The sequence below is a fragment of the Eleginops maclovinus genome, chromosome 21 (genome assembly GCF_036324505.1).
Source record: "Eleginops maclovinus isolate JMC-PN-2008 ecotype Puerto Natales chromosome 21, JC_Emac_rtc_rv5, whole genome shotgun sequence".
NCBI classification, from domain to species: Eukaryota; Metazoa; Chordata; class Actinopteri; order Perciformes; family Eleginopidae; genus Eleginops; species Eleginops maclovinus.
The window spans coordinates 5,337,367-5,356,842 of NC_086369.1; the positions used below are offsets into that span (position 1 = coordinate 5,337,367).

The 19,476-nt window shown below is 40.7% G+C and overlaps 1 protein-coding gene and 1 long non-coding RNA gene across 8 annotated transcripts in view; one reads left to right on the forward strand and one right to left on the reverse strand.

The window, feature by feature from the left end:
• The window catches only part of LOC134884022 (uncharacterized), an 8,376-nt gene extending 4,702 nt beyond the window's left edge, over nt 1–3,674 (forward strand). For both annotated transcript variants that reach the window (XR_010168365.1, XR_010168366.1), the window contains exons 4-5: nt 1,429–1,542; nt 1,677–3,674. This is a non-coding gene — a long non-coding RNA (uncharacterized LOC134884022). The remainder of the gene's footprint in view (nt 1–1,428; nt 1,543–1,676) is intronic.
• myom1b (myomesin 1b) overlaps nt 1–18,412 on the reverse strand; it is a 21,866-nt gene extending 3,454 nt beyond the window's left edge. Inside the window, exons 1-34 of one of the 6 annotated variants that reach the window (XM_063912591.1) lie at nt 18,277–18,412; nt 17,638–17,851; nt 16,004–16,138; nt 15,712–15,886; nt 14,656–14,813; nt 14,381–14,473; nt 13,276–13,364; nt 12,876–12,917; nt 12,239–12,253; nt 11,368–11,529; nt 10,976–11,137; nt 9,823–9,964; nt 9,432–9,631; nt 9,145–9,198; nt 8,926–9,050; nt 8,670–8,853; nt 8,410–8,584; nt 8,200–8,321; nt 6,518–6,535; nt 4,392–4,588; nt 4,181–4,307; nt 3,842–4,026; nt 3,639–3,753; nt 3,404–3,560; nt 3,226–3,332; nt 3,088–3,132; nt 2,861–2,997; nt 2,624–2,768; nt 2,397–2,456; nt 1,665–1,732; nt 1,452–1,565; nt 515–602; nt 391–429; nt 193–298 (exon numbers count right to left, since the gene is read on the reverse strand). In XM_063912591.1, coding sequence (XP_063768661.1) covers nt 193–298; nt 391–429; nt 515–602; nt 1,452–1,565; nt 1,665–1,732; nt 2,397–2,456; nt 2,624–2,768; nt 2,861–2,997; nt 3,088–3,132; nt 3,226–3,332; nt 3,404–3,560; nt 3,639–3,753; nt 3,842–4,026; nt 4,181–4,307; nt 4,392–4,588; nt 6,518–6,535; nt 8,200–8,321; nt 8,410–8,584; nt 8,670–8,853; nt 8,926–9,050; nt 9,145–9,198; nt 9,432–9,631; nt 9,823–9,964; nt 10,976–11,137; nt 11,368–11,529; nt 12,239–12,253; nt 12,876–12,917; nt 13,276–13,364; nt 14,381–14,473; nt 14,656–14,813; nt 15,712–15,886; nt 16,004–16,138; nt 17,638–17,792 — 3,896 coding nt within the window. In that variant the 5' untranslated portion in view covers nt 17,793–17,851; nt 18,277–18,412. The remainder of the gene's footprint in view (nt 1–192; nt 299–390; nt 430–514; nt 603–1,451; nt 1,566–1,664; nt 1,733–2,396; nt 2,457–2,623; nt 2,769–2,860; nt 2,998–3,087; nt 3,133–3,225; nt 3,333–3,403; nt 3,561–3,638; nt 3,754–3,841; nt 4,027–4,180; nt 4,308–4,391; nt 4,589–6,517; nt 6,536–8,199; nt 8,322–8,409; nt 8,585–8,669; nt 8,854–8,925; nt 9,051–9,144; nt 9,199–9,431; nt 9,632–9,822; nt 9,965–10,975; nt 11,138–11,367; nt 11,530–12,238; nt 12,254–12,875; nt 12,918–13,275; nt 13,365–14,380; nt 14,474–14,655; nt 14,814–15,711; nt 15,887–16,003; nt 16,139–17,637; nt 17,852–18,276) is intronic. The other 5 variants (XM_063912592.1, XM_063912594.1, XM_063912596.1 and 2 more) reach the window with 5 other exon arrangements.
• Nucleotides 18,413–19,476: the final 1,064 nt, after the last annotated feature.

The window sequence follows — 19,476 nt, forward strand, 5'->3', positions numbered from 1 at the left end:
CGTATGGTTAAATGGGCACAAGGCTACAGAAAATATTAGGACAAGCCATTTTACTGCCGGGTTTAATCATTCATCAATATTAACTAAATAAGCTTAATTTAATAACTTATAGTGACTGTGACGCTAACCCTACCCATTTTATTAAATACGTATGCTTGTATATATATAGTTGTGTTTAGACACATGACCTACTTGTAGTGCCATGTCACTTGGAGCAAATCGTTGTAGTAGCTGACAAAGGTGTAGAGTCGGATGCCATTTTCTGTGCTTGTGATCTTCAGTGGAGTGGAGGAGTTGGCTGCAATTTAAATATGATTTTGGGGGTGAAAATAAATAAATGAATAAGGAACCAAAAGGTTGAATTTTATTTTAAAAAGTGTATCTTCTTACCGATGAAACTGAAAACCTCATTCATCAAGTCTTTGAAACCTTGAAGAGAATAACATTTGATCATGCTCAGTGATATGTTTGCTCTAGTCATGATTGCTTACGTCAGTGTGTGACCGGGAGTTACCTTTATCGGTCAAATTCAACGTGGAAGTGTCCTTCCCTCTGTCATCCTTCAGAACAACCTCATACACCCCAGAGTCCTTCTTGGAAATCTGACAAAAAGAGCAGGAGCGTTAAATTCAGTCATAAAAACACTGAACAGGGAATATGATTTGTATTCATCTGAAAAGGCAAGCTTTTCTCTTCTGCTAAGGGTGCTGCAGGAAACATATATATGACGCAAAGGCAAAAAAGCGGACGAACAACAAACAAACAAACATGTATTTATGAATAAAGCATTCTCAGGCAGAACGGCAAAACCAGAAGTGGCCCTTGGCCCGTGACGACAATAGATAACTGTTCCACACTTTTAGTCTTCTCCAGATTATGTCGTCGGCAAAGTCTGCTTTGTCTGCAGGGGAGTCGCGCTGAAATGGGACACATGTGACATCACGTTTATATGTTAGACTTAACAGGAAGGATGTTGATAATTTGGACATGCGTTTAGAGACGATACAGTGAGATGGGAACTAGTTCTGAGATGCAGAATGGAAATGAGGATTTGCTGAAATTTGAGAGGAAAAGAAAATGGAATAAGAAGACAAACGGTTAGAGGAATGGATGATAACAGACATTGTGTGAACTTATTAAATGTCATTCAAATATATTTTCCAGACACATTTTAAATTCTGGTTATTTATATCAAAACATTTTAGTGTAATAAGTTAAAAAATACGTCCCAGGATTATTTTTAAAATGTATTTCAGACCTGTTCTTGTGGACCAACATTGGGGAGAATCCATGTATTTTTGGGGTATAAACATAAACAGAGCTGTGCAATGACTTCACTATGAACATTCATATATGTAAATGAATTCAGTGACAAGTATACAGTACAGAAATACACATAAATATACAGAAAATTCTCACTTCACACAGGTTTCCTTCCTCGTATTCTCTACCTGAGCAATTTCCAGTTTCAGCACTCCCTCGGTGAAGCCCAGATTCTCGTCTGCTTTGATCTCACGTCCGTCTTTGTACCACAGCGCAGAGGTATCCTTCTTCATGTTTCCAACCTGAAATGCATCACAAAAGTAGGATTTGATTAAGTGAACACTGTCAACAGTTCTTTAAAAGAGTTCAGCATGAATGAAACCTTTAAAGTTCTGTCTCACCTTGCATTTCAGAACAACGCAGCACTCTGGCGTCACCTCGTAACCCAAATACTCGATAAAGTGAGGACCTGGAAGAAATACAGTTATAGAAATGGAAACATTAATCATAAATCAACAGTGAGTCCCGTAGATCTGAAATATTTAATTGATTAATAAATGAATTGCAACTCATTTTGAGTCAATTTAACGTAAAAGTGTTTATTTCAATCACAGTATTTCTTTCATAACCTGTGTTCATTTGAATCAATATGAAGAACAAAAACTAGCAGAGAGTTACTATACAAATAATGATCCAAATGAAATGTAGATTACAGTCCATTTGAGTTACAATAACTTTTAAAGAAGAAACTGCTGTGTGTGTGAGGGTGCTTTAAAAAATAACAATGATAGGGGAGTTGTCAAACTGAGTAAAGGAAGCCCATTTTTAAAAGAGCCTAGTCTAAAAAGTAAGTTGAGGTTACCTCTTCCTGTTTGCTGATTATAAAACTTTGCTGGTGAAGGATGACAGAAGATAGGAAATGACCTTGGGTGAAATCATTAGAGCCCTATTGTTGGCTACATTAAGTGTGTGTTATTCCAAAGTTTTCTGTGTTATAGCACCTCCATGTGCGTGAAATTGCAATTACACATGATACCGTTTGAATCAGAAACCAATTAGAGACTTCTGTCTTTTCATTACTGATCAATCAGCAAAATCCTGTTATTATTAATACTATAGTGAGTGTCCCATACCTTGCTTTCTGACCCACTCCTTCATCTGGAACTCTGATTCCTTCTGCAGCTCCTTGAACACTGCAAATAATAAGGGTTTAAATTATGAACATTCAGTTTGAAACACTTCATATAACCGTCGTATCAAACCAGGTGATATACATGTGAGGTTGCTGTTAAATTAGTTTAGATTATTGGATATGTGATAAGGATCATCCCCAGGATTTATTTGTTTAACTGGACCTTACCATCTCCTATCAGTACCAAACTGGACTGGTTGGTAGCCTTTCCATCCTGCAATTTGAAGGTGAAGGTGCCCTCATCAGCCGGAGTCAGACAGTCCATGATCATCTCAATCACGCCAGTGTTCTTGTCAAAGTTGAGCTTGTATTTCTATAAAACAAAAACAACGTTTAAGCTTTCATCAGCAAAATAAATAACACAAAAAGCCCAATGTTTATTATTAATACAAACTATTTACTGACATCCCCCTGAGAGATAAGGTTATCATTGAAGATGTATTCGACTTTGCCGTTTGCTGACATCTTGTCCGCCTGCAGCCAAAAGCGAACTTTGCCCTTCTCCAGCAGCTCCACAGCCAACCCTGACTTTAGGGGAATAACTATTTCGGAGAAATAGTTAGGGCAAACTCAAAATAGTTGGTTCATGACATACTTAGAAAACATCTGTGATGACATGCTGATACACTCACCGGGGAACTTGTGGTCATGGCTGACCTCCAGCAGCCTCTTCAACTCTGACAAAGATATGACAAAGAGATTTATTAATGGAGGAAAAAGAGCAGAGAGCTTTCCTATATTCTATTTTATTTTTAAGCATTGTGACCCACCTTCCTCAGAGAGAGTGTAGCTGGATGAAGCACCATCAGTGTGGGTGACAATACATGAGTAAATACCAATGTCTTCCTCCTCAGGAGTGTTGAAAAAGGCTTTGGATCTGCAATCCAACAAAGGGGTAATAAATACTAAGTGATGTTGTGTTAATCAAAATAAAAAAAGTCAGCTCACTTGTTTCCCTTGGTCTCTATTGTCAGACGGGATGTTTCTGCTATTTCCTCGTAATCCTTTGACCACACAAATTTGGAGTCGGGGGTCATGTCACAGCATTCAAAGTTCAGGGAGATGATACCGTCATCGTCAACATCCACTACGATCTCCTTAGTGCCTGAAAACCCAAAGATGCTGGTGTTACAGCTTGAAATGATGACCTCGTCATCAGCATCACATCCAACGTTTCCCCTACCTGGTTTAGTGACAGCTACGACCGGCTCTGTCTCCTCTGAGGTTTGTCCAACGCCGGCTTTATTCTGAGCACGCACACGGAACACGAAATTCCCCCCTTCCTTCAGATTCTTAATCTGCAAAATGAAAGAGAATAATCAGATTACACAACAGCTGCTGCCACACATGTAACTTGAGAAAAGAACTCAGTTGAACATTGGGAACCTTGAGGTACGTCTTCTCTGTTGCCTTAGTGTTGACTCCTTTCCAGGCCTCCACCGGTGCGTCTGCGTCCTTGATGTCGATGTAGAACCCGTTGACCGGATCACGTCCCTGGTACACAGGGGGTTTCCAAAGCAACACCAGAGAGTCGCTTCGCACTTCTCTTACCTGCAGGTCGTGAGGAGGGCCTATGGTCCAAAACAGAAAGTAAGAAACACACCAAGGCTAAACTGCAGGTCAGTAGATGTGATTACATTAGTACACAGAAAAAGGAATACTACTCTTGGCTCTTGCTTGTTCCATCTTCTTCATAACTTTTTAGAATCAGTAAGTCAAACCAACCTGGCACAGCGATGGTCCACTCCTCGCACAGGAAGGTGTCACTGGGCAGTGAAGGGATGCCGACACCTGCCATGTTGGCTGCCCGCACCTGGAACTGATACTTCCTCTTCTCCTTCAGATCAGACACCTTTAGACAAAGAGATATGAAGACAAAACCTTAGTAATGTAAGACCCTTTTAAAATCTTTGGTTTCATAAATTTAACAGCTCACCCTATAGGCCCTGTCGCTGATCGACTTGATGTTGGCCTCGTGCCACTTCCCCGTCACGCCATCGATGACCTCACGGTAATCCACAAAGTATCCGGTGATGTCAGCACCGCCGATGAATGTTGGCTGTTTCCAGGACAGCACCATGGAGTCACATACACACTCCAGGACAGTGATGCCATAGGGTGGAGCAGGGGAGGCTGAGATGATAGAAAACATAAATTAACACCATAATGGAGGGGAGACTGGGTGAAGTAATGGGAAACTGAAACAATACAATGAGGTGATACTTTTAATTTCCAAACTTATTTTAACACCTCCAGCCAGCTGTACTATTCAAATGAATTGGAATTCATTTACAATCATTTGAAATGCCTGTGAAAATGCATTTCATGAGTTTAATGTAGCTTTGTTGATGCTGCTAAGCTTCAGTGTCCCATTACTCAAAACTGTTCTGTTTACAGCAGGTATTGTCTACAGTAAAATTATCTTTCTTCCATAGCCAAAACTCGATTGAAGTCATTGAAGTGTTTACAACTTTAAATACAATAGTAGTTGAATACCTGCTGCAGCAAAATCTTTTCCAACCTACAACACAATTGCACCTTTAACCTTTTTTTTTTTAAATGCTTCTTAATTGAGATATGCTGAGAAGAACTGTGTCAGATTTTGGAAAATACACTTCTTTGCTTTCTTGTTGGATTGAAAGGTTGATATGTCTACATGCTAACCAGGACCCTTAGCTTACCTTAGCATGACATATTGAAAGCATTGAACCAAGCTCTCTATAATGGTGTAACTTACATACTTGTTACATGTCTAAATAACAAAATGTGACAACCAGACTTCCAGGAAGTCACGATGCCGGGCTTATGGGACTTCCGTATCCAGTCTTGCTAATGCTAAGCTAATCATGTTGCATCATATTTACAGATAGATGTGGTATCTATCTTCTTGTCTACCTCTTGTCAGAAATACCAATAGAATGGGGTGAATAGTGATACAGTACAATATGTGGTATGAGAATTCCAACATAAGACATTTATGGGAATGTGAGCTAAACGTGTGCCCAAAATCATTATTTTGTAACATGGGGATAATAAAATGGCCTGTCAACCCAAGTAGTCACTTGACACTCTTCCCTATTAAGGGATTTGTCAGTCAAATGTCTGAGACGAGGACTTCTAAAGGAGAACTCAGTTACCTAAAAGGTCTTAGGTCACAAGTGTCCTGCTCTTGTGTTGGTTGGATGACCCACTTTTCAAGTACAGGGTGTGATTAGCCGGCTCCTGCCATGACATACTGTAGTGCTCTGGGTACGGAATGTGATGGCAGGTCCCGAGGTGCCTGGTGAATTATGTTGAGCCTCCCAGTAAGGAGGTTGTGGGGAAAGTGGTTGAAAGCTATTGTCAAGCGGGACTGTGTTGAGTTAAAGTTTGGTGTGTTATACAGCGACTTACCTTAAAAAGAAGAACACTAGTAGAGAAATTTACCAACTGTTTAGTGATTAATATATATCAAAACCAGGTTCATTTAATAGTATAACATTGCAGAACTGTTTTCATAAGTGGAAAATGTTCTTATATTCTTTGATGAAGTCATATTTTTCTAAGAACGCTAATAATGTGGATTTGCTTTTTGTGGTTTGTTTTGGAGTTGGAGAAAGATGTCCATCTGTGACCAGTGCTCACCTGCCAACTCTCTCCGGGGCCTTGCAGTCTCCAGATTAGCAGAAGCATCTACAGGGAACTTACGTGCTTGTTTGGACTCAGGCTCATTGACTGTCTTTACAGCCTGATCCTGAACCTCAGCAGTGACAGGTTCTAGGTGTGCAGTTAGTTTGTCAGAAACTGAGTCTGACACAGACTCTGAGACCAAGTCTTTTACCAGGTCAGGGGCCCAGGACACACTGCCTCTCTTGCCCCCCTTGTGTTTACTTTCGACAGGGTCAGGCTTTGCATGTGTTGAGCTAGCTGGCCCAGCCCCCTGACTGGCCTTAGTGTCAGCCTGAGCTTTATTGCGCTTAGTGTAAAGGGGGGAATGGACAGTTTCATGCGTGCCCGTCCAGCGTGGCCTGTGCTCAGTTAGTTGGCCAGCGTTACCCCCCGGACCCATCTCCGGCAACACACCATGAGGGATGCCGCCCCCTACAGGAGTTAGCAGAGAAGAGCAAAAGAGCCTTTTTAAAGAAACAGGCACAAGATCAGTTCACAAGTCAAGTCGAGAAAACTAGCAGAAACATAAACAGTTCTCTATATCAGACTAAAAATACAGTGAAATGTCTTCATCTGACTGGGAGTGAAAAATGAAGACAAGATGGCCAACAAGTGACATCCATGTGAGGGGGTGAGAAGGCTTTATTTTGGTTTATGAGAGCATGCAGGTGTTTGGAAAAGAACAGGCAATGACTGTTTGCATGCAGGCTTTCATCAAACCTCTATGTAAAACATTGTACTATCAACAATGCCAATGGATTTCATAGACTTCCATTAAAAAGTTGATGTGAAGTAATTTTTTTTAGCTTTGAGGAGTTGCTTTTTATATATAAAATGTACATTAATTGCCGTGTAAGTTATGTTTTTAAGAAGTAGTAAAGGTGGCAGTAGTTTAACAGCAAGTAGAAATCCTTGTGTTCCCTGAAATAAATTACCAAGATAGATAGATAGATAGATAGATAGAAGTACTTTATTAATCCCAATTTGGGAAATGTTTGCGTTGCAGCAACATAAAGACAAGACTGCCTTCAGAGAAACACACTGGCATTGTGTACTAAGTGAGTGTGTTTCATGAGGGAAAACGGAGAAAGCCGCTCAGTAAAAAGTTTGCCAGTGAATGAGCGACATCCAGAGGCTGAAAGTTATGTTGGTTGTAATGCCAAGAGATTTTAGGGATCACATGCAGGAGATAAGAAGGACAATTACAACAGCAGAATTGGTCTGTTTTGCAGAAGATGTCACCCTATTCCATTTCAATGTTTATCGAATTTCAATGGAAATGTGTCTTGATGCTGTATGATGTAAATTATAAGTGAAAAAATACTGAAATGATCTTAGCCATATTGTCAAGCTCGAGCGTTTCAGTCACCAATTGAACAGAGCAATTCCACTGCCAGGTTAGTTCGTATGAGAGGTTAAAACAGAAACTCAGTACACTTAAAGGGTATCGATGGGGCGGGGAGGTGTGTGTGACGGTACCTTTAGCACCATGTGGGGTTGCCGACACGCCTTGTGCCCAGGAAAAGTGAAGGAAATGGGGGATGGTGGTGGTGGTGTGACATTAGGCTGGTTTGTAACAACCACTGAGTTGGATCACACTGACCCAAATTAGAGGAAGTCTACAAGTCCTGACCCGCCTCAGGCTGTGCAGGGAGTAGGAGGAAGAGGAGGAGGAGGGAGGGTGTATGTGGCTGGACAAGGTGGTGGGTAGGTGGGGCACATACCAGTGCAGAATAACGTGACAGGTTGACAGGGTGGAACCATGGTGGAGAAAGTGTGGGAGTGTAGATGCTGATGGTATAACAAACTGAAGACACCGTGTAAAAATGCAAACTTTTGCATGTCTTTTATAACTTTCAGAAATGTCCTTGTATAGTATCCTTTCATAATTGTTTGTAACCCATTCAAGTTATAAAACATACTCATACAGATATTCAAACGGCAATACCAAAGGCTGACTTTTAAACAACATTAAAAAGCTTAGGTGGATTTTTCCTTAAAACCCAACATCTAAATAAACAAGGCTGACTATATTTTTTCTTCTAACTCCTGCACTAGCTTCTTGTATTCAGATGTGATTCCTCAGTTTTACTTACCAATAGCAGCCTTCACCTCCACAGGCTCAGACTCTGGGGAGAACTGGCTGAGCCCTGCTGCGTTCACTGCCCTCACCCTGAACACGTATTTCTCTCCTGTCGTCAGACCGTGGCAGATGAACCTGTGGATGTGTTTGATCAAATATGATAATGGCAATGTTTTGATATAAAAACTCCTCTATATGTGTCACGAGAGAGGAGTCGTTTTACCTGGTAACATTAACAGGCTTGTTGTTGCATGGCTCCCACACATTGCTGTCCAAAACGCTCGCCTCAATGTAGTATCCAACCAACTCCTTGGCATCACTGGACGCTTCCCAAGACACAACAACGGATGTGTCTGTGTTTCTGGTAGGGACAACTTTGCTTGGGGCAGATGGGATATCTGTGGACCATAATGTGTGGTGTCATTAACTATAAATGGGACATACAGTAATGCTACAATGATGCATGAACTTGTGCTTTCTGACCAAGCTTGTCGCCAACAGTTGTGGCCTCCGTTGGGTCCGATGGCTCCCCGACACCAGCAGAGTTGCAGCAGCGGACGCGGAAGCTGTAGGAATTCCCCTCTGCGAGATCAAACAGTGCAAAGCGAGGAGACTTGACAGGGATCTCTGTGTTCACCCTCTGCCAGGTGTCTGAGCCCGCAACACACTGAAACAAAGATACGGGGTGTGAGTTTTTCGTAAACAGGTTCTTAACATAAGAACATTTTAAGCAGCTTACTTTTTCCACGTAGTACATGACACCCTCAAGGCCTTTGTCTCCAGGGGGCTTCCAGCTCAGCACCACATAGTTCTTGGTAGCCTCTGTCACCTGCAGCTCAAGAGGTCTGCCAGGAACAATGCCCTCTGAAGGTCAAGAGATAAAGTATGAGGTCCCTGAACACAGCATTAAATGAGCAAACTTGGTTTAATCACCAGTTGTCAATAATAAGTGTCCTACCTGCAGGCTCCTCCTCTGTGACAATAATTTGGCCAGTCCAAGGAGCAGAGGCACCTGACAGCAAGATCATGTAAAGTTATGAATTGAGGTTTAACCATTTTTTAGTTTTGCAAAAATATGTAGTTAGGTCATTTTCAATTAGTGGTTTTTCTGAGCAGAATTTTATCTTAGGGAGCGGCAACAATAAAGCATTTACACATGAAAAACAATAACCCATGACACTAAGTAAGTGTTTTATGGGTCTTTATGTTTTTGTCTGCCATTATCCTTGTATCTGACAACAGTACCTCTGATGCGGGCGCGGTCAGATGGGTCCATGGCAGCCACCGGCTCAGAGACTCTGGACGGGTGGCTCATACCACTCTGGTTGACGGCACGCACGCGGAACATGTAGGAGCGGCCCTCCACCAGACCGGTGACGGGGAAACGGGCAAACTTAACCGGAGTGTCATTGCACTGGACCCAGTGGGTGGTTCCAACCTCACATCTGAACACATAGTAAAACATTTTATATCATAACCAGTTTGATTTTGAAATAATCATTCAGCCACATTCTTGCTTTTGGAATTAGTAGGTATCACAGAGTTTAAGAGACAAATCACAAGCAGAGAAAAACAAAATGTCACAGATAATTACGTTAAAACTATACCACTCCTGTCAAGCACCAGATTGACCTACCTGTCCACAAAGTAGCCCAAGATGGAGTCTCCACCATCAACAGCTGGCTGCTTCCAGGTGACAATGATGTAATCCTTGTTGGCATCCAGGCAGCGCACATCCAGAGGGGCACCAGGAGCTCTTTCAACCTCTGCTTCAGCATCTAAGACAACCAGAAACAACACCAACAATAAAATAACGGTATGCATACTTTCTTTTGTTTTACACACCACTGTTTTTTTCATTTTTATTTTCCTTATCTACTTCTTCTGGTGGGTTTAAAGTGAGCTGTGTGACGTATGTTGAACGGTTTGGGCTCAGCCCTTGATGCCAGGAATGTTTCTGGTCCTCATTTTAAACACAAGCCAAAAGCAATCAGCGAGAGGAGGACAGAATTAGCTGTAGCCCCTCCTTGGAGTGAAAGGGGATAAGAGTGATGACTTTTAAAGAAACACAGGGGGTAATGCCAGGCCACCTAAGAGTTGCATCATCACGTAGGAGCTTGTATCAACTGGGTAAATGTGTGTCCATGCATCTTAAAAGACATAGTTATAACCAAAGAGTGTGTTCGCTAATAAGAAATACAGCTTATTGCTTCTCTACATATATTTACAGTATCTATCTGCGCTAACAGCCAGGGTCATTCCATAGCTCTCTGAGAATAGCCCGACTGCAGCCAGGCTCATATAGCGTTTTGTTATGGAGACTGTACCTGGTGTCTTTTTTCCTCCCGGGGCAACCCTGAGTCAACAACAGAGGCTATTTTCTAGTGTGTTCACACTCAACGTGTAGGAGCTGAAGCCGTAAAGGTCATATTGTCTCTGAAGGCCGCAAAGATAAGCTTCCCTGACCACCTTCCACAGTATTCAAACATAGACCAAAAAGTTTCCACTGGGTTCTCGCTATAAAGATATCCTATTTAAAATCAGTCACTCAAATTTGAATACTCCTATTAAATGTAGTTGCCAGAGGACACGCTGTTACTTTGATCTTGACTGATGACCAAAAAGAAATGCAGCTTTTTAATCCAAAATTTAAAAAGTTGCATTTGGCTTTTGTATAATAGTGGTGAAAATGTCCGTGCAAAGACATGTTCTGCACTCATTTAGAAAATGCAAAACTTTGTGATAGGATTTTTATTTTTTTTTAAACCAGTTATGGATAGTCTACCTACCTCTGACAAAGATGTAGGCGGAGTAGGTTTCATATCCAGACTTGGTGGTGACACGCAGGGTGTAAAGACCCTCGTCCTCTTTGTTCAGGTGTGTGAGAGTCAGTGTGGCACGATCTCCACTCCAGTGCATGTTGTACCATTTAGAAGGAGACAGAAGGGCATCTGGGAAAATACAATAGAATGTGGTTGAGTAACATGAACTACAAATATAATCATCTTAAAAGCATAGGCATTCACAACATATCTTAATTATACAAAATCACGACTCATTCCATTCCAATGATGGTGAGTAGATTAAAGATATTGTATTTGAAACCTAGTGCTGAAAAGTATATTTACTTTGGTACTATTTGTTTCTATTTTCTGCTATTCTATAAAAGTGATCTTCTTACCGTCTCTGTACCACTGGATTTCTGGCTGGTAGCGGTGCAGGGAAGGGGAAATGATGACTGTACATCCAAGACTAATGGTCTCCCCCTCTCTTCCAAACGACACACCAAATTTATCTACAATGTGAGTCTGGAAGTTTACGCCATACTCACACACGGGGCCATCTGCAAAGAAATCAAGATACAGCAGTTTGAGTCAGAGCTTGAACTGGCATTAATGTGCAAGCACTTTGCACACGTCACACGCACAAAGAGTTGAACTAGCGTTCAATTCAAGTGGAAGATCAAAACTTTAACTATGAAAGAACATTATCACATCAAAAATCATATCCAAAGAACAAACAATAAGCTAGATCAACATTTTTCAGCCAGACAGAAAAAGGTAGGGAAGAGAACACGTGACATGTGTAGGAATAAAGAACAACAAACCAGTACGAACTGAAAGAGTGACTATGAAACAGACAGTGCTCCTAAATCTTGATCGTTAACGTCATTATCATGCACTGAACAGTGAAGCACAACAAACTTGTGAAAATCCTGTTTGAAATAAAAGAAAATCAATCAGTATTCAGTGATTTCAGATGTGGAATTAGTTGAAAGGCTCTACAGTACTAAATGAAAAAATCTACTATACAGTTTTGTATTTCCAAGGCTCTATTAATTGGCAACAAAAACCCTAATTTTACACAAATGCATCTTCTCACACTAGCACATTCCTTTAAAAAAAATGGACACATGAGTCAACTCTGAAATGCAGAAAAATCTGTAGATTTTTCCATACAAGCTTCTTCAAGAGAATACAGTGAACACCATTTACACAGACAAGTGGTCATGCAGAGACCAAACAGTGACAGTGATCACATAACCCTGTTACCTTCAGTACTGCCCCCTGTATTATTGCCGCAGCATCAAGGAAACAGAACAGTTGTTAGTGCAGTAGCGCCCATCTGTCTTCACAGCCCCCAACCCACCACATCCAACTCTTCACTGTATGTCAGTTACCCGAAACCAGCATGAGTAATGTCAATAATATCAAAACTTTCAAATGACAAATAAATGCATAATCCCCATTATTACCATCGTTTTTATTATTACACTATTGTTCTCTTTTGTTCAGTCTCATTAACTTTTTTCTTACAGCAGCAGCGGGCAGATGTTTTCAGCATCTTAAAGTGAGCAGCTGTACGGTACATGCGCACAGCAGACAGACACAGTTAGCAAATGGCTGGAGAAAATAATCAAACATCTTTCTCAAGAGTTGGTGGAGACAAAAACAGAGTTAAAGGAGAGTAAATGTATGACATATATTCATTCAGTTGACAGAAAAGCTAATGCTAACGTAGCTCAGAGTCTAAATTAACAACTTATGCTAACACATTAGCTAAAAAAAAATGTTGATGCTATTCTCCTACTGTATATCTTAAATTCCATAGTGGTCGTACATGAATGTATGGACAATGAATTCATTAATTCAACCTAATAAAACAAACCCACAGTAAATTCACACTTACGTCTAGGGGATGGCAGGGACTCATCCATATCACCTTTGAACCCTATAGAGAAAAGCAGTAGTAACCATTTAAGTGAACACATAGTATACAACGTATTACACTGTCAAGATGTCAACATATGGGACTATACAGCTTGACATGTGCCACGCTTCATTAGTAGAAAATTGCAACTAAAAGTACATTTGCTTCTTACTATTTAGAGATATTGCAGTTCAAAAACTGGTATAGGCAGAAAAGGCATTTCTATTTGGAAACTTTACTGATTTAATGATGACCTGATTTAAAATGAATTACTGTCTTTCTTGTTCCTTTACATATATTTTCTTGTCTTTACATCATGGTTTGTGGAGATTGCTCATGTCAGGTGAATGAGGATGCGATGACACTTTGTGAAACCTACTCTTAACAACGACAGAGGCAAATGCAGACAGCTCTCCCTTGGAGTTCATGGCAGAGACGCGATACTGCGCCGTGTCATCGAAATCACATCTGAAAGAGGAGAGCATCAGGTGATCAATTCCCATGATAAGCAGAATCTCTGTCTTAAGGATTCACTTGTACTGTGCCCTTCCCCCATTTCAACCTCAACCCTCTCAAACATGTAAATAATACCAAGTATGTGAGCCCTGGCTGTAAGCGTTCCATATCTCCTGAATACTTTGGTTATAAATAGACACCACTGCTGATGTCATGTGCACCAGGTGGTGAGGGTCTCACATGAAGGTATCTGCAGCCGACAGATTCAATTGGAAAAAAGATCATCTCATTTGTTTCTCCTTTGATTTTGGTTTGTTTGTTGAAATGGTCTAATGATTATGTGTTTTAAGACATGTTCTTGCACTTTGTTACTGCCTGGGAAATATTGCGGCTCTTATCTGGCTCGCAGTTTAACAGTATCAGTCTGTTTGGGCAAGTAAGGCAACGACCATTAACATGGAACAATCATGACTGAAAGATGAAGCTGATGCTAGAGTATGGTGAAGTACATGTAAAAGAAAAGTACTTTGAATGGTTATATTTAACGAGTTCAAACTAAATCCAATCCTTAATTCATGTTGACAGTATGGGTTGGCATTACAGTTACATACATTTATCCAATTAAAGTCAAATATACCATATAAATCAAACCCCACTTGATTGTTAGCTAGTGGGTAGCTAAGCTAAGTGCTTAAGATGGCAGACAGCAGTAAATATGAATCTAAACTTCCCATTTTCCCTCCATAAACACAATGGGAGGAACTACTTCCATTCCATGCTTTTCTACAGTCAATGGTTTATTGCTAGATAATTATACTGTTAGGAAAGTCGAAGGTCCCTGGCTGCAAAAAAAAGACTAAGAGCATAGCTAATAGCTAGCTAGTAACAAGTCAAAATACCATGAGAAAATCTACACAAGCTAAGTTGTATGCAAAGTCTAACACTTTTTGCAGTGTTTCAACTTTATTTACAATAGTTCCAGAGTTTTGGGATTTTATTTTTATAACTGTGGGGGAAGCTACACCTACCTGTTAATCTCCAGTGAGTGCATGTTGTATTTGCTCTCAAGTTTATACTTGTCACCATTGCCAACAGGATCGATGGCAACATTGTTTTTGTACCTTGTAGTAGAAGGCAGCAAACATGAAAGAAAACACACCAGAGGAAACAGAAATCATAAATTGAATAGAGGTACATAAAGCCATCTAAATGAGATAGAGCACAGATGAATAGGCAGGATGTTAAGGGGACAGAAAGGACAGATTTGAACTTATGATATTGGTTATGTATGTCTGTGACCTACCAGACGACCCGTGGGTCAGGCCAGCCACTGACAGTGCAGTGCAGCCGCACACACTGCTTCTCCCACACAGTGTGGGAGCGCGGTTTAATCACAAACTCTGGGGTATGCATCAGGCTGTCTTCGTTCATACGCTTAAAGTGTACCCCGTGTTCATGGATCTACAAACAGAAAAATCACTCAGGACAATTGAACTTAAGCACATTTCACAAGGAATTCACAATGTACGGTGGAAGCAAACACAAAGCTTTCACAAACACAAGATCCCTTCTTTTGCCCATGCAAGATGTGTGTCCTTTTAAACTTGAAACGTGTTGTGAGTGTGTCATTCATTATGTTCTCAGAATAGCTAGGGGTCTTGAGGCATCGTCTGGTTGTGCATCCAGTAACTCAACACATAATATGACAACACCCCTGGGACAGTGCTTCCCTATGTCTCAAGAAACAGGATCCCCTAAAGAATGTTTCACTTGGTAGTAACGCTATCTGGCACAGTGAAGACAGATAAATACAGTGAAGCGGTCGCTGTGGCTTTTATGATGCCTAATGAATGGTCGGGTATGCTTCACATAATCGCCATGGGACAATAACAACTTCCTTGTGTAAGGAGTAGTAACAAACACCACTGGCACTTGCTGTCTCTAAGTAGTACTGTGATTATTTATGCTCAGTGATGCAACCATGTAGTTAAACTCATTTGTAATGTAGCTTAGTTTTATGTTTAAAAATTTGAAGAGTCTAATCTTAAAATGTCAGATGGTACAAAAACTAATCTGTCTTTCATCAATCATATAGGAAATATTGAACCCTATTTGCCTATAAGAAAGAGTTGAACTTGTCCACATTAAGGTCAATTAGATTTCAAATAACTCAATACTGCCGTTGGAAAGCATAGCTGCAAAATGTCAGAAAGACAAATGGGTTTCAGAGTATAAAACAAAAATCAATACAGCTGAAAGCAACCAAAGTAAATATCTTAACTGATAGAAGATAGATTGAAAAGTACATTGCTTATTGTCAAACCTTTAAAAAAACTACAGGTAGATTTCCCCCACTGACCCTTTTGTTTAGAGAGATGCGCTCGGCCGTCTCTCGAATGGCCTCCCTCCTGGAGGTCTGCTCTGACCTCTCCATCTCCATGCCACTGGTGAACAAATCCCTGCGGGCCATGTACTCAGAAGTGTCCCGCACCCTTGCTTCCTCTCTACTTGAATACCCAGTCCCAAACTCTTCACTAGGAGTTTGTAGAGAAGGGCCAGGAATGCATATGGGGAATTAGGCATATAACATTAAAACTGTAAAACAATTGTCTCCAAACACTCCTGTAGTTCAAGTTTGAAGAGATTATTACCTGCCCCTGAAGATAGGCACTACATAGCCGATGATTTGGTTCTCCTTATCCACAGCCAAGTAAGTTGGCTTGGCTCTCTTGGGTATAGGGCTCAGTCTGCTCGCTTCCAGCCCATAATGTGAAGACACGTTAAGTCTGTGACATTTAGAAATACCATCAGCCTAGCAACAAGCCAGACAATGCAACTACGAAGATAACATCAAAATGTGGGGATGAAGCCAAGATGAGGGTGAATGAGTGGTAGATGAAGGTTCAGTGGGTAGTGAAGAGGTTTAGTTGGATTATTTCTGTGTGTCCAACATAATTACAAATCTAATAATCAATTATATTACACTATTTGGATTCTGAGGATACAGTTCGGGAAGGAAAGACAAGTGGAGCGATGAAAGAAAAGACTTTTAGGTCAGACACACAGTTTGTCAGTGGTAACACTATCTGCAGCACTCAGAGTTGGGGGTGGGAGCTCAGGGAATGAGATAACGAGAACTTGATAAGCAGGGGGGACCAGAATGGTGACAGGGCTACTGCTCTCTTTTTCCATGTATCTATCTGGGACATTTTCCCTTTGGCTCTGACCATTTACACTTTCTCCAATGTCCAAGAATAAGACTGCAGCCACACTTTGGATTCATTACTGAAATCCAGTAAACGTCAGTGTTCCTCCCTACATAAACGCAGCACCTTTGCCAGGACAACATTAATGCAACCACACTTCTGTTAAATCATCATCACATCATAATCCTCCTCTCATCAGCAGAGATTTGGTGACTGGTGTAAAGGCAAATATCTGATGGTGTAAGTCAAGCCTAAGCCCCCTGACCTGTTCACACTCTCCAGGCCAGTGTATTTAAACCTATGCCACTGTAAAAGATGGTATCCCCATAAGCTGGGTGTTTTGTCATTCCTACAGTATGAAAGAGGAGCTCCTTTCAAGGGACACAGAATCCATATCATAAATCAGCTTTAAAACCAAATCTGCTACTTGACACCGCCATCATTTTTTAAGTACATTTGACCAAGCACAACACCAATGCATTCAAAACAACTTTACTTGTGTCTATTGGTAAATAACTGAGTTTGTAATATGTAATGCATGTCAATTATATGAGGTTTTAAAGATAGACTGACAATCTGTCATTTGTTACTTTCCCTCCAGCATGGTATGCTATGCACAGGTCGAGATTCTATTTCAGTCTATGCCATATACCATAACTCAGCCATTGCACAACATACATAGCATTTCCGTCCAGCTTGTCTAACCAACAGTCTTTCTCTGAAAAGCGTTATGAACCACATATCGTAAAATCATTTTAGTTATTTAGGAATAGATGTGTTACACATAAGAGTTTATCAGCATGCAGAAAAGCAAACAGACTTTAAACGTGCAAAGAGCTTCATGCTGGATTCAAAGATGTTTATAGGGAGCAAAGATCCTTTGGTGTGTGTGTGAAGGTTGATCAAAGAGAACTCAGAGGAAGGAAGGATGGTTACTTTGGTGTCAATATGGCAGTGAAGAGGGACCGGGAAGTGATCCAACAAGGTTGATGGAGATGAACTTTAGGTTGGGTGTTAAGGGGAGCTTCCTGTGACAACAAGTGGATGGATGAAGGTATGATCCGCTTCCTCCTTCTTACCCACTGCTCCTGCTGGTGGCAGCGGAGGTGCTGCTGCCAGCCGTATACCTGCTGGTGGTCTGGTACTGGCTCAGTTTAGACTCCGTCTGCTTGCTTCTGTAGCCACGGTCATAGTGGCTGTGGTGCTTCTGGTAGAACGGTAAAGATCCAGACATGTTGCAGGCCGCTCCTGGTGCTAGCCTTGAGCTTCCGAGTTTCTTGCTGCCTACTTTGTCTGTTTGGTTTGTTAGTGTTCAAGAGCAGGTGGATGTACCGTTATAATATACTGTAGGTCGATGACTTTCACTTAGCATTACAGACTTTTTGGTCAAAATCAATAAGTGGCTTTAATCTGCTAATGGAAAGAAAACTTTGCTAAAATAAATAATAATATGGAGAAGTTGGCAATCCCATTGATGCCATTTAAAATGTCTAACAATATTGTAGCTAAAAAAATTCATAATATTATCTTCACCAGAAACAGAAAACAGCAGGGGTAACACTTTTAAACATCCTACATTTGCTAAATTATACCTTATCAGCTAGCAAGACAAAATATAACATTCTGGCACAACCATTCTGTCAGCATGCTGGGACAGACATGCAACAATTAGAAACCTAATTATCAGGCCTCCCCCAGGCTTATTTGTTGCCACTTACCCTGGAAAAAAATCCTTAAACTCCAAGTTGTAGTGGAAAAGAAGGTCAAAATCCAAAGCTTGATATCCCAGCAAAACTACAGGTAGGTGCATACAGGGCTGCGGTCTACACAACAAAAATAATGTTGGCCCTTGGCAGAATGTCCAAGCAGCAGTCACAACCTTTTATGGTGAGGGTGGAGATAAATATAGCTGGGAGCAGGGTGTTGGGGACAACACATTTAGGTCTGCAGGTCTCTGCTGATGAACATTACTGTCTAATATGCAGGTAAACACAAGTTTACTCTTGTATTTTTTGTCAAATTCTCTAATCTTTTGATATGAATGTTTGCCTCTTTTTTCCTGTCTATGTATACAATATAAGCCTACTGTATTTATGAGTTCATGCACATATTTGATATGCCTTTCTGTTTATACTTGCACGTTTTCCCAAGGCTCAGATTTCTAAAGTGGCCATTTTAATTGTATAAACTAATACTTTTTATTTGTATTTTTTACATTTAAAGATGTTGCTTGCTTTCAGCCCAAAGTATGTTATCACTGCTTAATCTCCAGTATCTTTTGTCTTGACTTGTTACCACAGCAGTCTAACTTTAGCTGCTGTATGCTATTGTTACAGTCTCTTTGTGACTCTCTCTTTCAGACACACTCTCTCCTTTGTGGATGCACACAAATGTCCCCTCCAGTTCTCTCATCTCATCAGAGCCTCCTTAAGGAGAGGTCGATACGTCATTGATTGTTGATGGAAACACTCTCCTGGAGCAAGTATGACTCATTCAGGACTTTTTCTGTAAAATCCAGTTTATTAGAGGCCATTTGGCAGAGAGATTCAATTTAGCTGCCAGCCACATATGTGTGGACATTGTTCTGAGAATTGACCACAACAACCATGGTTTCCATGGCAAAAATATCATGTCAGTGAATACCTCTGAGACCTTTGTGTTGAACACGCAAGCTTTTTGGCCCTTACCCACCACTGTCCCAGTGAGCATTCCAACATGCCTACAATGTTTTGGCACAATCTAAAGTGTAAACCCTATAACTGAGAGAACAATACAATATGTCATAAAGGGTCATTGCACTGAATGCAGTTTAATGAGTTTGGATATATTCTACAATTGTATAATACTGTTTGTCAGAAGCGGATAATAATTTGTAAACATGACTGATTTGAGTCACATTTTATGCTAAACTAAGCTAG